This window comes from Heteronotia binoei, chromosome 4, assembly GCF_032191835.1.
Source record: "Heteronotia binoei isolate CCM8104 ecotype False Entrance Well chromosome 4, APGP_CSIRO_Hbin_v1, whole genome shotgun sequence".
Lineage (NCBI taxonomy): Eukaryota > Metazoa > Chordata > Lepidosauria > Squamata > Gekkonidae > Heteronotia > Heteronotia binoei.
Window position 1 is genome coordinate 102,840,248 of NC_083226.1, and position 15,985 is coordinate 102,856,232.

The 15,985-nt window shown below is 40.1% G+C and overlaps 1 protein-coding gene across 7 annotated transcripts in view; it reads left to right on the plus strand.

Annotated features, from left to right (window-relative positions):
- The window catches only part of MCC (MCC regulator of WNT signaling pathway), a 354,991-nt gene that overhangs the window by 65,865 nt on the left and 273,141 nt on the right, over positions 1-15,985 (plus strand). Inside the window, exon 1 of one of the 7 annotated variants that reach the window (XM_060235598.1) lies at positions 10,071-10,707. The exons of 5 other annotated variants lie outside the window; for them this stretch is intronic. In XM_060235598.1, the coding sequence (XP_060091581.1) occupies positions 10,510-10,707 (198 nt within the window). In that variant the 5' untranslated portion in view covers positions 10,071-10,509. Of the gene's footprint in view, positions 1-10,070; positions 10,708-15,985 lie in introns of those variants that run through there. One more of the 7 variants, XM_060235599.1, reaches the window with a different exon arrangement.

A 15,985-nucleotide genomic window follows, 5' to 3' on the forward strand; every position in this document is an offset into this window, starting at 1 on the left:
AACATTGTTTCTAACTCTTTTCAAACAGTTATCTAGACACCAATTCCATTCCAGAAATGAATACTTACTGCAAGTGAACACTGACTGTGGAATTTGAGAATTTTGTCACTGTCGCTCCAGCTGCAGGACACCAGCTTTCATTTAGGACTGAGAGTTTCCAGTAGTTTATTGTACTAATCTTGCTATCATTCCTGTTGCGTTTTGTTCTCAGTAAAAAGATGGCTAGCAACCCAGCTGCTGTTAATAATTTCAGTATTGAAGCAGGAAAAAACATTATCCTTTGAGAGGAGTAGTAGCTTTTTTCTTTTCCTTCATTTTTATGGAAAAACACTTCACTGTGATTGCTTCGTTTCAAAGTACAAAAGCACATTGCCATTTCCACAGCAGGGAGACACAATATGATTATAGCTACAGTGCAGTGTATTGGTAAGATACACTTTTCATCCTTGTGGGAAGCAATCAAAATATGCAATTCCAATTTCGGGAAGGGCAATTGCTGTTCTGTGTATTGTTTGTTATATAATAACCTTGTTGATAAGCCCAAGTGAGGCTTTCCTTTTAAGTTAAAATGCCAGGTCTAATTTTTTATGCTAGGTATTTTCTGCTTGTATATTTAATGCTGCATATGTAATCAGGCAGGAGGGGATGAATGCTGCATTATTTTGTGCTTTGCATACTAGCTGATTTTTGGTGTGTGCACACATACTTGTTTGTTTATGTCAAAAAAGATAAGTAGATAACTGTTTTGCTAGCCACATTCAGTGCAGAGTATGTTTTGAAAATGTTGGTAGCTATGTTTCTATGCCTTGACCTCATCTTAGTCTGGAAGGGTAAGTAAGAAAGCAGAAAGGAGACATCACAAATGAAACCATGTAAAACAGGTGCCTCTGTTAATGTTTTTCTAGTTTCATGAAAAATGATTGGATAACATTTAAATAAACTGAACTGGGCCTGATCCTTTGGCTCTTTTCTATGTGATCAACAGTGCTCTAATGAAATGTAAGTCAGTTAATTTTGACAGATTAGTTAATGGTTTGGCAGCCTGAGAATCAAGCATCAGCTGTGAAGGAGATTAGTTTAGGCAGGGCCATGTCATTTTCAGTGGATTTTAGCATTTGATGAGTTTGTGACAGAGTTGTGAGGAAGCTGATGGATGTGCAGGTAATGCATCCACAGTAAGTTTTCTGTGTTCTCTCTTTTTTTGTCCTACCAATTACTACATTTTATTAATTTTTCAATTGGCTTATTTTCCAAACCATCTATGTTTTCATGCTTTGGCTCATTTTCATTTGGGAACCATAATGTTGCAGAATATGTAGAGCATAGCTATGAGAAACCCATAGTTTGCATCTTTTCATGTCAGAACGCCAGCAAGTAGAAGTCAGGAAGGCGTTAATGAGTGTTTGCAAGCATAATGAAGAGAAAAATCTTGAAATACACATATTGGCAATTTGGAACTGATGTGTTTTATAATTGGTGTAAAAGCCAGTATAAGTAATATAAGAATTCTTGTGAGGATTTTAAAAAGGTAAATGTTAAGCAGTATGTAGTTGGCTATAGAAATTACAAGCTGAGACCCAGAAAATTGGCTATAGAAATCACAAGTTGAGACCCGTAAAAATTCCTGGTGAGAATTTATTCCAGAGGAGGTACATATTCTCCTGCTGTGCTAACCTTTCAGCAGTAAAGGGACATATAATCTTTGTACCCAAAGATTATTTTTGGAGAGAGGAACTGTGTCCTGTAAACCCCTTCTCTTAGTCTCTCATGGCTCCAGGCTTTAAGTTACAAAGGGACAGCTTCCTGAGAACAGATTCTCTGTTAGGGCTTTTTTCTTTTAAAGCAGGAATGCAGTTCCAGCTGACTTGGCACCAGGGGTGTGGCCTAATATGCAAATAAGTTATTGCTTCTTTTTCTTAAAAAAAAAAAGCCTTGCTCGCTGTTATCCCCACCCTTTCTCCCATTTAAGCTCAACATTATAGGAATAAGCAGCAGTGAATGGCCTCTTGACTAAGTATGTAATACTATCTGTAAATTTTATTTGAATAAAAAATAATTCTTCCCAAATAAGTTTTAGGTGAATATATGCACCTTGTGTAACCTGTGTACTGTTGTGGGATTTCAGTACATTTGCTTATATAAAAACATCAGGTTCTGTCCCTTTAAAATTCAAACAATGCACATTTGTGGCATGTGGTGCTGATTAGGTACTACAGCATGCTCTAATGGCATTGTTGGATGCTTATGGAAAGCTTTGTAGTTAAGCAATAAACAGGACAGTAAATTTGAAGGGTGTGGTCTTAATTACATTGACTACATGAGGAATAACCACTGAAATGTTGAACAGACTTCAAACCTGAACATTTTAACATTACTTAACCAGAACAAATTTTGTAAAAATCTCATTGTTACATGTGATTGTCTAATTATTCAGTGACCACATGGTGTAGAATCCCAATAGCAACACACCATTTTAGTGACTTGCCTTTAAAGTAAGCATCCTATCTATCTATCTATCTATCTATCTATCTATCTATCTATCTATCTATCTATCTATCTATCTATCTATCTATCTATCTATCTATCTATCTACAAACCCAAGTGTCTTGGCACTTTCTGGCTCTCCCATTGGCTGTGGTGTGTGCTCCATCAGTCATTGGTCCATCAACCACCACTCAAGTTCCATTGCATTCCATTGATTGAGTCCACTCCTCTCTCTCCCACTGTCACCACACTTTCTGTGGCATTTGGAAAATAAAGTTAGCAATGGCAGAGAGATGGCAAAGAGAAAGGGAACTAAGGTGATAATGTGACTAGGCGGCAAGGCCTGGCCCAGCCAGGAGTTTTTCCTAAGATACCATGGTGCCCGCCTCTTTTCTGTCACTCCCTCCCCTCAGCCTCACCCCAGGACAGATGAATATTAGGAAACTGCAGAAGCTGCTAGTCAGAGGCTGTTGCTAGGCAACCAAGTTTGGCTTTGTCAGTAAAGAGAGATTCCTCAGCTGAATATAATGCCATAGAGTCCACCCTCCAAAGCAGTTATTTTCTGTTGTCTGGAGTTGTCAGGAGTTCAGTTGTTATACCAGGAGATCTTCAGGCTTCACCTGGAGGTTGGCTAACCTAGGTCTGACTGCTTGCTAATGTTTAGCAGCAGCCCCGCACCCCCCCCCCCAAAAGCCAGTGTGGCATAGGAGTTAGCACTCCTTCAGAGGGAGGGTCTGACAGATCCAGGTTCTTGCTGTGGAAGCTGACTGGGTGATTTCAGACCAGTCAAAGACTTTCAGCCTAACCTACCTCACAGGGTTGCTGTGCAGATCAAAAGGAGTAGAGGTGACTGATGTAAGCTGCTTTGGTCCTCACTGTGGAGAAAAACTACCCTTTTCCTAAGTAGAGGCTGCAGGAGGGGGAGGAGATGGAAAGCTGAAGTGAGAGGGGCAAATAAAGGTAGGCTGATGGTGGGCTGGGAAGGAGATAGGGTTTCCAACTCCAAGTTGAAAAATTCCTGGAGATTTGAAGGGTGGAGCCTAGAGACAGTGGGGTTTGAGGAGTGGTGAGACCTCAGGAAGGTGCAATCCCATAGACTCCACCCTCCAAACCAACCATTTCCTCCTAGGGAAGCATTGTTGCCAATCTCCAGATGAGGGCTAGAGATCACTTAGAATTACAACTGCTCACTAGATGGCAGAGATCAGCTCCCCTGGATAAAATGGCTGCTTTGCAGGGTGGATTCTGGAAAGACAGCAAGAGTGGGGGGTGAGTGAATGCCAAGGAATGGGGGTGGAGGTGAGTGAGGGCAGCAAGGATCGGGGGGGGGGGCAAATGCCTCCACTTGAGTGGGTGAGAAGACAGCAAGGGTGGGGGGCACTTGCCCAGAGCCTCTTTCTAGAGCCCGTTCTATTTTTCTTCACAACAGGCCTTTTTCCTAGCATACATATAAAAGAGAACCTGTACTCTGCTCCAACAGATGGCCCTCTCAGGACATGACTCTTCACCATTAAAACTAGTTTCTTTGCTTTCCTTTGGTCAAACATCTGTTTTCCCTTTTCCACACCACACTTGCTACTCCACTTCTTGTTTTGAAACAGAACACACTAAAACTATTCAAATTATTTCCTGTGAATTACGGGAGGAAACTTGCAGCAAGTTTTAGAATTCTGGTTAAGGAACAGAAACACACATCACCATATATCCAATACTATATGCCAGTGGCTGAATTGGGTTATTGGGTTATTTTAGTTACAAATGAACAGTTAGTTTAATTAAACCAAAGAAGTATGGTTTTCAGTGAGGATCTGGGTTACATTCAGAAACTGCTGGCAAGTCCTCTTTCCACCATGTCCAGAAGTCAGTTTCAACACCCAGGAAAGTACCTGGTAGGGTCAGTCTTCTGCCTCTTCCAAAGAGAGACAATCCCTAGCTTCCCAGACTGGCCCCAGTCATTGGCCAGGAAGCAGGTAATTTGAGACTCCCGAAGAGACATTTTAATCTTTCAGTTTCATGTTTGTTTCTTTCCACTTCAGTTGCTCTCCTTTTCTTCTTCTTTTTTTACTGAACATCAGTAAGTAATAAATCATATGGCTCACAAGGAAGGGAGTTGACCAAGGTTTATCTGCCTTTGCTCAGTTGGTGGATTGCAGCCAAAAGATAACTTGTCTCCCTCATCATTGATAGGTGGATGGGAATGAGGTATGTGATTGCTGCTCATAGCCTTTTTGAAGCTGGTTACCAGAGGAATCATCTGCATTTATCTGCAAAAATGCCCTCTTCTGTGCCCTAACCCATTCTGAATAAAACTTTGTTGGTCTTAAAGGTGCACTTGACTCCTGCTTTGTTCAACTGCTTCAGACCAACAAGGCTGCCCACTTGGATCTATCAGCATTAAGATGTGATGCCAGACTAGGCAAGGGATATTTCCTTCACCGTGGATCTTCCAAGGACCTTTGTAGTTTTCTTTAGGAGAATCTGAGCTGGGATCTAAAAGCCTATACTGGATCAGTTCTAGTATTTTCTGTGGTTAAGAAGCTCTGCATATTTCAGTCATTAACCCTTAACTGAGTTTCAGCCTTTTATAGATAGCAAGAACTCCCTGGCTTCTTTTTTGCCTAGCTAAAGATCTGGCATATATTTGCTTTTAGGACAAGTATATTATATTGACTGTACCTAGGCATTGCTTGATACTACCATTTTGTCTCTTTGCAGCAATGTTATCTAGGGAAGAAAGTGCCGGATGTGAAACTGATGAGATATATTATTGTGTCTCTTTCCAGAGTTTACAGGACACTGGAATAACCATTTAATTGGGAGTTTTTCTGTACAGTTGAAGGAACTAAAATCTCAGCAGTCATTTGGGGCAACATCCCATAGATGGGCATTTGCAGGGCAAATGTTGCTTGCCCTGTTGTTCATGTTTGTCTATATGTTGTAAGGTGGATATCTGTGAATCCTGTTTTCAGCAGGTTGCAATGTACCTCTGATTCAATATATGATCCCTGGAACCTGTCCTCAAAACCTGGTTCTGTATGTTTTCAGATACATTTGTTGTTCCTCACTGCAGGAATAAATTGTTTCGCTTTTAAAGTTTGTGAGTGCTCTAGATATGGATTGGTAGGTCTATAGAAGACATATATGGGAAGTACTGTGAAAATCACTGCAGTTTAATGGGGAGGCAAAGAGAACCCAGAATCAACAGAACAGGCTAAGGGAGCTTGAGAGGAGAGAAGAGGTGTCCATTTAACACTTGCTCTAAATAACTTTGGCAAAAATTGCTTTATTGATGTTCTTGTTTACCATTTTTGTGGCATGGTTGCCAGCAGTGTTCTATAGCAATGTAATACGAACTGCTCTGTTACTAATTGATTCTGCCATCCGATCTTATTTGAGCTACTTACATTTGAATTCATGAATATTATTTCTTTTTATTCAATCTTCAGAAATTTTATGCCACCTCTCCAAGAATCTACCCAAGGTGGCTTTAAAATAAAAATAATAAAAGACAAAGCTATGATTCTGTGAAAACATGAAAAGAAAATAATTAAAACCCAGCATATAAACATAGACCACAAAAATAGACCTCTGATAGCATTAAAATAACATTTTCAGACTAAATTAGTGTTACATTTTTTACCATTCAAACATCTCATTGAAAAGATCCAAGATGAAGGTCAAATACCAGCCTCATGGCAAGAAGCCACAATATCTTTGATCCCAAAAGAAAATAACGATTTGAAAAATATTAAAAATTATCGACCAATTTCCCTTTTAAATGTGGATTATACAATTTTTGCTGCAATGTTGGTGCAACACCTGAGGAAAGTTTTACAGTCTATAATACACTATGATCAAGCAGGATTTCTTCCTAAAAGATATATGAAAGATAATGTCAGAACAGTTTGTAATATTCTGGAATATTATGAGAGACATCCAGAGAAGCAATTGGCCTTAATTTGTCTAGATGCTGAGAAAGCATTTGATAATGTTCATTGGCACTTTATGTTACAACAATTGAAAGGCATGAAGTGTGGTGAAAACTTTTTGAGAGTAGTAGAAACAATAAACTCTTCACAAAATGCAAGGGTGACAGTGAATGGCGAACTAACAGATGTTATTAAAATTCAAAAAGGTACAAGACAAGGCTCTCCATTGTCACCTCTACTTTTCATTTTATCTTTAGAGATGTTGAGTAACCAAATAAGGGAAGATCCAAGCATAAAAGGTGCTGTGATAAAAGATGAACAATATAAACTGAGAGCCTTTGCTGATGATTTAGTTTTAATACTGCGCCAACCAATAGAAAGTTCATTGGTTGTTCTAATAGAAAGTTCATTGGTGGAACCTAATTGGGTGCCCATTCCTGACCAATGAACATACTTGGATCCTGGATACCTGAGTGAACTTTCAGGTTGAAATGGACCAGGGTGGGGATGTTCCAAGGGGATTGTCTATAGAAGAATGGAGGAAATCACTGGGTGGAGGTGTGCTTGAGTGTATCACACTTATCTAAAAAGGTGATAATAGGGAGCCAAATTGTTATCTAAAATAACAACCCGGTTTACACAAAGGAACTTGGCTCTGGCTGAAGATGGTCTTCTGTCTTCTTCTTGGTACCAGTCTTTGTCATGGGTTCCGCTGGACAAAGACAGTGGTGGTTGGGCTATTAACCACTTCTGGGGTGGGTTGATGGCTTGCAATCACAGGTGACATCTGGCGAGTATGTGAGCCGTTCGCTTCGCTGGAATAGAGTCTGGCCTGGTAGCAAAATGGCTGCGTGTGGTTTTAGCTCTCCATGGTGGATTCCATGGTCAGTGCTTCAAACCGTTCGCCTGGATAGCTCCTGGCGGCGCAGTCTCCTCCGTTCCATGGCCAGGACGGACATGGTACAGAATGACAGGAAGCCATCTGTTCTCCTGTTGGGCACTCTTGTACCAGTCTTGAGTGCCTTTGTGGCATTATGGCTGCTAGTACTGCATCAGTCCCTCTTGCCCCTGGATAGGTTTACTCACACTCTCTGGTCAGACATGTGTGAGCCACTTCTCCAGGTGACCTGGCAACCAAGTTGATGATTATGATGTCCTGCAAGGGTTTTTTCTCACACTATGATGAGTATTTTTGAAGACTAGAAGGCAGTGAAGTGCCATTACAGATATATGTGTCCTCTGGAAAAGTCTAGGGATGATGAATGGCAAGGAGGACTGACCAGAGATTATAGAAGAAAGAAGCAGTGATAGAGATTATGTAATAAATAACGTTGTTACTGTAAATACACCAAATAGGTTGTCACTTTATTGTTTGCAGAAGTTAGTGGGCATGAGATGTAGTTTTGGTGAAGCCGCAGCAAAAAAACCCTTCAGGGATCAGGAGTTGGATGAGTACAGCCTGGGGTTGTACAGCTCTGGGTAGGGAAAACTGGCCGCCTTTAGGGATTGCTTGAGTTTGAATCTTCCCTTAAATTGGATGGCACAGGGGAGGAATTCTTGAGCAATCCCTGTTACTTTGCTGGCCAGGTCAGAGCCAGGTTCTGTTGGCTCCAGCCTGGGGCTAAGGGGCTCAGCCATTATTGGGCAAGGGAGGAGTTTGACTGACTCCTGGCCTTGCCTATACTGCAAGTTAGTTGCCCTTGCCGTTTAAACTATGTTAAAGTTAATAAAGTGGCCTTTAGTTATCCAACACTCGTGTTCGCCTCTTTCTTCCGATGGGTGGGGGGGCATCGGAATGTTACTTGAAATTTAGAACCAGTGTAACAATTTGTTAATTTGATATAGCTGTTCGGAAGTCCTACATATGACCTGCTGTATTGTGTTTTGGTTCCCTGCCTATGATGAAGTTCTGCCCCGAAGCACATGATCATACTTCATTCATATAGTTGTTAATAGTTGGAAAATGCTGTTTACCTACCTGTCTGAAACAACTAATTCATTGTATCCCTGAAGTGCTTTTTCACAGCTTGACACAGACAACACTTTCAGACAGATGTCTCTAACACAGAGTTTCTAAATCAGGGGTGGCCAAACTGTGACTCAGGAGCCACATGCGGCTGTTTCACACATATTGTGTAACTCTTGAAGCCCCCCACCACCCTTTTGCTGGTTTGGAGAAGGCATTTCTCTCTTTAAATCATTTCTCTAAGCCAAGCCAGCCAGTGGCTTAGATAATATATTTAAAGTTAAAGTTGCTTTCTCTTGACCTCCCCTCCCTCCCCATATATTTTCCTTCCTTCCTTCCTTCCTTCCTTCCTTCCTTCCTTCCTTCCTTCCTTCCTTCCTTCCTTCCTTCCTTCCTTCCTAGGAAGAAAATTTTGTCTAGCAGCTAACAATGCTAGACTGTTTCATTTTTATCAAATAGTATTACAGTGATTTAATTTTTCATCCAGTGTCTCTATTATGAAAGGAATGACTTGTGATCACAAGTAGGAAATTAAACTGTATAACTCTGATCTAGAAGATAATAATGTATACTGTATTTTTCAGTGCTGCTGACATTTCCCACATTGTTGTAGATTTGGATTTCAGTAAGAGGAAAGATGCACCCATTTTATGACTTTTTATGTAGCATTATGATGCTACTTTCTGCTGGGCTTCTATGATTATCTTTTAGACTATAAAATGCTGACTACTATTTCATTTTTTCCCTACTCAGCACAATTATCCTAGTAGTTGGGCTCCATGTTGCTAGCCCAGGACTGTATAATCTAGTGTAACCAGTTTTGGAGAGGGAATGTTGATGTGCCATAATTGGGTTACATTTTTGTGACTATAGTGTTGCCTTTTTCCACAAGTCATATGGATTAGAACCTGGAACTGGGTTTATTGTATTTTAGAAGTATGTTTTTAATTTGCAGTGAATATATGAGAGCCGTGTGATTGGAGACCACTGTGAGTTTAAAAACTATCTGCTCTTCAATTTTTGTGGCACAAGAAATGTTTGTCATGTGGCAATAGGAATGTTCATCATGTGATGTGTGTTTTAGAAAGGGTATAAAAAGATGGGCTTTTTGTAAAAGTTAGCTTTGTAACATTATTACAACTGTGACTGCTCATGAGCCCAAAAATTCATATTGGAGAGATCTCTGGACACAGTTTCTTACAGCTTTCTTTTCATAGTAGTGATTGGCTTTTTGTAAGAGTTGGGAGAGTCTTCAGTGGAAGTTTGGTGTCACATTTTCTGTTGCCTATTTTGAAGTGCTTAGCTCATTATTTTAAGAACTAGTGTTACTTAAGTTCTTGGCTTCATTTTAAGCTCTTTGAAAAACAATACAATAATATCTGCTTTCCGTGCTTGTAAAATTTTAATTGAGCAGCTTGGTTTTTTGTAGTAGCTTCCTTCTGAATCACAAAGGGTTGGTAGATTGATTGCAAATGAAGAACTGGTATCAAGGTGACCCAATTGACACTTTAAGTTTATTTAGCTTTGTACTTTGTATAGTAATTTTTGATTAGCATTTTAAACTCAGGAAAAGTGCCTGCAATTCCAAACTGAGCTTTCTGTAGCATGCGTTCTGTTTCCTTCCCCCTCCCGTTCTCTTCTTAGTCCTTCCCCTCTTTGGTACCGCCTCTTCCATGCATCCTGTAGCCAGCAGCAAGACAGCTGTGTTTGATCATAAACCACTTACAACTCCAGGCTCCCTGGAAAGGGAAACTTTAGCGTGAACAGCAGGATAGGTCTCTGTCTTGTTCTTTTCCTAGTGCCTGATAGGACCTTACCGATCCTCTGAACTGGTGGCTGTGATTGGTAGTCTGAGGCTCCCCTAATATTTCCAGATGCTTTGAACTCCTTTGGGAGATGCTTTCTGATCTAGCTGAGGGGGAGAATGAAGGCATAAAGCTGAAGCTGGGCTCTGCCAAGCAGTTTTAGTGGCCAGGAGATCATTACAGCCTGTCTGTGCTCTGTCTCGCCGTGTACTCTGCACAGTGCTTTAATGAGTAACTCACAGCAATGGATTGTTTGTGAAGCGACAACCAGTTTTTTGTCTCTCTTTAGGAGCCCCTGTGCATTGTTAATTTTTAGACTGTCTAAATGTTGAGTAAAAATGGCTGGCTAGATCAAAATGTGCAAGACAGGAAAAGCTCAGAGAAGAAGGGGGTGTTGAGCCTTTCGGAGCAAGGATTGGAAAGCTTAAAATCCATAGAAAGCAGTCAAGCCCTGGAAAGTCTCATCATGAATTCTGGAGTTGCCATGAAATATGGAAATGACTCCTCTGCAGAGCTGAGTGAGGTAAGATGTTTCAGTGCTGTCCTTTTTCACACTGCTTTGAATTTGTTTTCAGATTAAAGACTCTCCCTTTTTGAGTATCCACTCTGGAGACAATGAAAGATTAATGGAGATATGTACCTTGTTCTAACTTGCACTGTTCCCTGGAAATGATCTGAGATTGCTTCGAAAGGATTAAGTGGTAAAAAGCAAATGGTTGCAACTGTAGAGAGGGTTTTTTCCTTCTTGGCATCCTGCTGCAAGGAATCTCCCTCCCTCCCCCCCACCTCCCAAGTGCAGTGTTTTCCACACAGCATTCCTTTCCGCAGTAGGTAAAACAACCAGCGAGATCCCAGTTGAAATCAAGCAGATGGTTGCTAATTAGAAAGGCAAATAAAAAAAATTAAGACAGCAGCATCAGAGTGACTGGGTTAAGCTAGTGTAAATATATAACATTTTACCTGGCAGAAGTAAGTCCTAGGAAGTTCTTTTTCTTGGTGACAAAAGGCTTTTTAAACCTTACCTTAGCTGTTGTAAATATATTTTGTGTTTGCTTCCAGATTTCTAAGCATTTCCAGAATTTTCTAATGAAGGCTTCAATCTTATAAACAATTATAAAGGGAAAGTCCTCTTGAACTCAGTAGGACTGACTTTTGAGTAAACATGTATACATTTGGAGCTCTGTGTCCTTGTAACTCCTGAGATTTGGTGGCTGTAGGTATAACAGAATACACAATCATCAGTGATTTCAAATGCCTTGAGATAAATTACAGGACATAGCCTGGAATGTATGTTATGTTTTTGGTATTTTAAGAATGTTTCATATGATTATTTCATTTTTAAACTGTCTGTCCTAGATATGCAGTTTTAATTCTATAGTGTGTGTTTATAAAGTGTTTGGTGAAAGGAGGAAGCTGTGTGGATGTTGGTGTCTTGCTCTGTTTGAATTTCTGGCTATTGTGCTGCTGCCCAAGAAAGAAATACTGCATGAAACAGAGCTGAAATGGTTAAGGTACCAGGAAAACTATATCATGTCAAGTATGTGAGGAAGAGGAGAGGTGGGTAAGGAAGAAGAGTTTGGGGACAGTAGCAGACCTGTTATCATGCAGTTTGTCTTTTTAATTATTTATTAAGTCTTCAATTTGCAGTAATAAAATGATAAACACTTTTGGTGATACCTAGAAGTTTTTCAAAACTGTCTATTTAGCATGAAGACTAAGACTTAAGGCTTTTCTAGTTTGCTCCAACATCCTTGGGCAAAACTGTCCTTTTGTTTGGAACTACTGTTATATGGGATGGCTGCTTCTTTTAAAAGTATATTCTGTTTCAAAGTTTAAAAAACCTAACTCATAATTTTAAAATAAAAACTGCATAAGATGTCCTTTGGTGTCAGTATAATGTCTACTTGAGGTAACATTTGGTTTTGACTTTGACCCTTCTTAAATAAATGCAGTCCTGTAATATAGTTGAGATCAGGCTAGAGTTCTTGCTTTGCAATTTTATTTCTGAGGACTTTAAAAAAAAAGAATGGTATCCTTTTTCCTTCTCTGTTTTTATTTATTTATTTTATTTGATTTTTATCCTGCCCTCCCCATTTCACACTTCTCTGGTCCATGTGTACACAGAATATCATTTAAAATGGGGCAATAACATGAGTATTCCCATGCTATTTTATCTCCCTATGATATAATTGTGTTGGCCAGTTTTAAGAATCTTTGTTAGCCATGGTGGCACCAGCAGTGGTTTGTTCTGCTGTAGATAAAGCAGAATCTTATGCTCAGCAGAATCTTATGCTCAGTTTTAACGTAAATACATGAGAAACACTAATGTCTCATGGATAAATGCTTCCATTTAGGATGCATGTAGATGATCTGTCACTCTTACTGGTGGGGGTGACTGCTACTGCCACTGCTGTGCCAGCACTGGTGATGTGTGCCATTATTGCTAACTATGTTGTTGCGTCAGAACTGGAATTCTTAAAGTCAGAACTCAGTAGGCCGCAAGGTCCTGGAATACCAGGCCATTATTATTTTATTTTAGCTAGGTTGGGGCGGGGGGAACGTAAATTTTGGCTGGTTATGTTGGTGGTAGCTGTGCAAATTAATTTACAGCAATTGAATTACTGATACAAAGAGTGAAATCTACCACAAAAATGTAATGTTCTACCACAAAAATGTAATGTTTCCTGTCCCCAGTTACAACATTGCAGGAATAAAATTTGTTTACTTTGTTTGAATGCATCTCAATATATTTCTTGTGACCTCAGGTGTATGTTTGGTGATGATGTTCCCCCACCCCAGTTTTAAAAATAGAGATACTTTCTAGGATTCTGTATGGAGATCATGATTTTAAACTGTGTCTCACATTTTTTGCATAATGAATTTATAGTAGAAACCTCATATATTTGGATCACTTGAGTCTTAACTTCACTAATTAATGAATTTAAGCCATATGCGTGCTGTTTTTTTATTGTTTATTGAAATCTGCAATCTGTAAATTGCTGTGTCATCATGGCAGTATACTTCTTGTCTTCTCCTCCTCTTCACTCCTCTGCTTCCAGACTGATTCTCTTTCTCGTCCTTCTTCTCCTTCTCCTTTCAGTGTGATTGTTCTCTTGAACGTTTTAGTTGCATGCCCTTGGCCTTCTGAAGGCATGGAAGACACTGGGTTTAGCTGGGCTCTCCTAGGTTTATACTGTCCTATTGCATATCTCTTTATAATAGCAAATTTTATATACAAATAGCTTGATTTTCATGTAAACTTAAAGTGTTTGCTAATTTTTTTATCAGAATGAATTTCAGACAGAATATATTCCTGTCTCAGTTTGCATGATTAAGAATATCAGTAGGCTCGCCCCTGCCACAGACAACAGATAATTGGGATGCAAGTCAGTAAGTCAGTTAAGAAACAAGACTCAGGAGTTCATACTATGAATTTTGTATAAGTAATATTACAGTTGTATTATTCTGTGGTGTTTTGCTATTATAAGAACACTGTTCTCAGATAACTCATTTTATTATGGATATGGCATCTAAATGTCAGGGCAGTAATTTATTATAAGCACCGATATATTATAAAAAGCTAAGTACCTCATAAGGGATTGTGAAGGAGGGAAGGAGTAAATATTTTCTTCCAGGATTCTACAATCTCTCAGGGGACTGGTAAGACTGATTTTCCCTCTCACCTTCCTTTAGCCATTCTATACCTTCTGGAATAAATTCAGTCTTCAACAGGATGTGTGTGTGTGTTTGGGGGTGTGTGTCTTTCATTCCTTTGATATACAGAGTAATTTTTTCTGTATTCCTTTGGAATCCCCAGGGATGTAGAAATTCATACCTTCCTTGTCTGTGGATGATCTGTTTTTTCTGCTTTCTTGATTGGCATAAACCACCCACTTCATTGTTAGATATAGTAACAAGATGAAGGCCTGCTGGAGTGAGCAACAATTTAGAAATTCTCCCATATGAGCTTTAAATCTACTCCTTTAAGAGTCTTTAATCTCTCAGGGATTTGAGCAACCCCATTTCCCAGTCTGCCTCTGTTCTTTCTATTGCTCCCACCCTAAAAACTGATTGTCAACATTCTCTGCTTCTTGGGTTACATGCAGATCTTTCAAGGAGGTGATATATAAATACGGACTTTGTCAGGGTTGGAGTGTGTGTAGAAAAAGCACAACAGGAACTCATTTGCATATTAGGCCACACCCCCTGATGTCACCATTGTTTTCCACAGGGCTTTTTTGTAGAAAAAGCTCAGCAGGACCTAATTTGCATATTAGGCCACACCCTTGGCATCATACTCTTTTCCTGTGCATTCCTGCTAAAAAAAATCCCTGTATTTTGTTATAATTTCCTATTTATTATTCCAGTCTTCAAGAAAGTTCCTTTTGAAGCCATACCAGAGACCCTTTTCAAATTGCCTTTGTATTCTGTTTTGGTAACTGGTTGCTAATGGATTTTTTCTGTCAATTCAGACAGATCTGTTCTAATAATCAGCTGCTAACAGAATTCATTAACCTGCTCCTACAAACCTGCTTACGTTAGGTTATCAAAGTGTGGTTGAGCTGCTTTTGTAGGAAACGCCTTTTTTCCCATTTTCAACCTCTTTGTTGCACTTCTGAATTGCTGTGGTATGCTGTTAAAAATGTCCATGGTGCTTCCTTCCAATGCTATTTTTTCCCCATCCTTTTTTTGGCAGTATTTTCCTTGTACTTAAAAAAAAAAAAAAAGCCCTTCTAAGGTGAGTGCTGTAATGCTAAACCACCATAGCACTTCACTATATCTAACAATGTCACTATCTAACTATCTAACACTGTCACTATGAGCTTTTTCACACAATCTAAGTATTACGGTATGGCAGCTGGTTAGTTACTGAACAGTAACGGGTTTCTGCTGGCATTTCAGACAGACCCGATTCAGTAACTGTCTGCTACCAGAATACTGTTACCTTTTCACACAGTCCCAAGGCTGTCCTGGTAGTGAGGCATGCCTGAATCGTTATTAACAAAGAGCACCTTTCAGTTTTTAGCTTCTCCTTCCAGGTTGAAATTGCTATGGGACGCTGTGTGAAATGTCCCATAGTGATTCCGGGAGTGCCGTTTTCACGCCCTTTTTTGCCCACCGGCACGCGATATCCAGCTTTTTCCCCCCACAGAACGTCGGGCTAAGATCGCTATAGTGCTATAGCAATGTTTCAAAACAGCACCACCATAGGGATGCCTGGGCTCCACTGAGATGCCTGAGATCACTGCTGCTGACACTTGGTAACAAGTGCCCCATTGGATACACAGTTCAAGTGGGAGATCAGGGCACCAGGCATTGGTCTGTCACCTGTTGCTATCACTTCCATGCTCACACAGAAGTCAGGGGAATGTGATTGGTTTGTAGGTGACTCTGAGGCACATTTATGGGGGGGCTGTTGCCACCTGCCCCATAGGGCAGCAAGTTTCGGTGGGAGAACAGGCCAACAGTGATTGGTGAGGCAGATGTTGCTAACCCAGCCTGATGTGCTCACAGGCTATTGGCTGGAAAGTGACTTGTGCCAAGCTGCAGCAGCTATAAATGTTGGGTGGGGGGGGAGCCACAGATCATGTTCAGATTGCCAGGCATTGTAAACTCTCTTCCCGCTTGAACTGTGTATCCAATCCTATGGTGGTGCTGTTTTGAAACATCACTATAGCGCTATAGCAATCTTAGCCCGACATTCAAAAAAAAAAGCCAGCGATCATGTGCCAGCAGGCAAAAAAGGGCACGAAAACAGCCGGCGCTCGTGGAAGCAAGATAAAAGCGGAATAGTGTGAAAT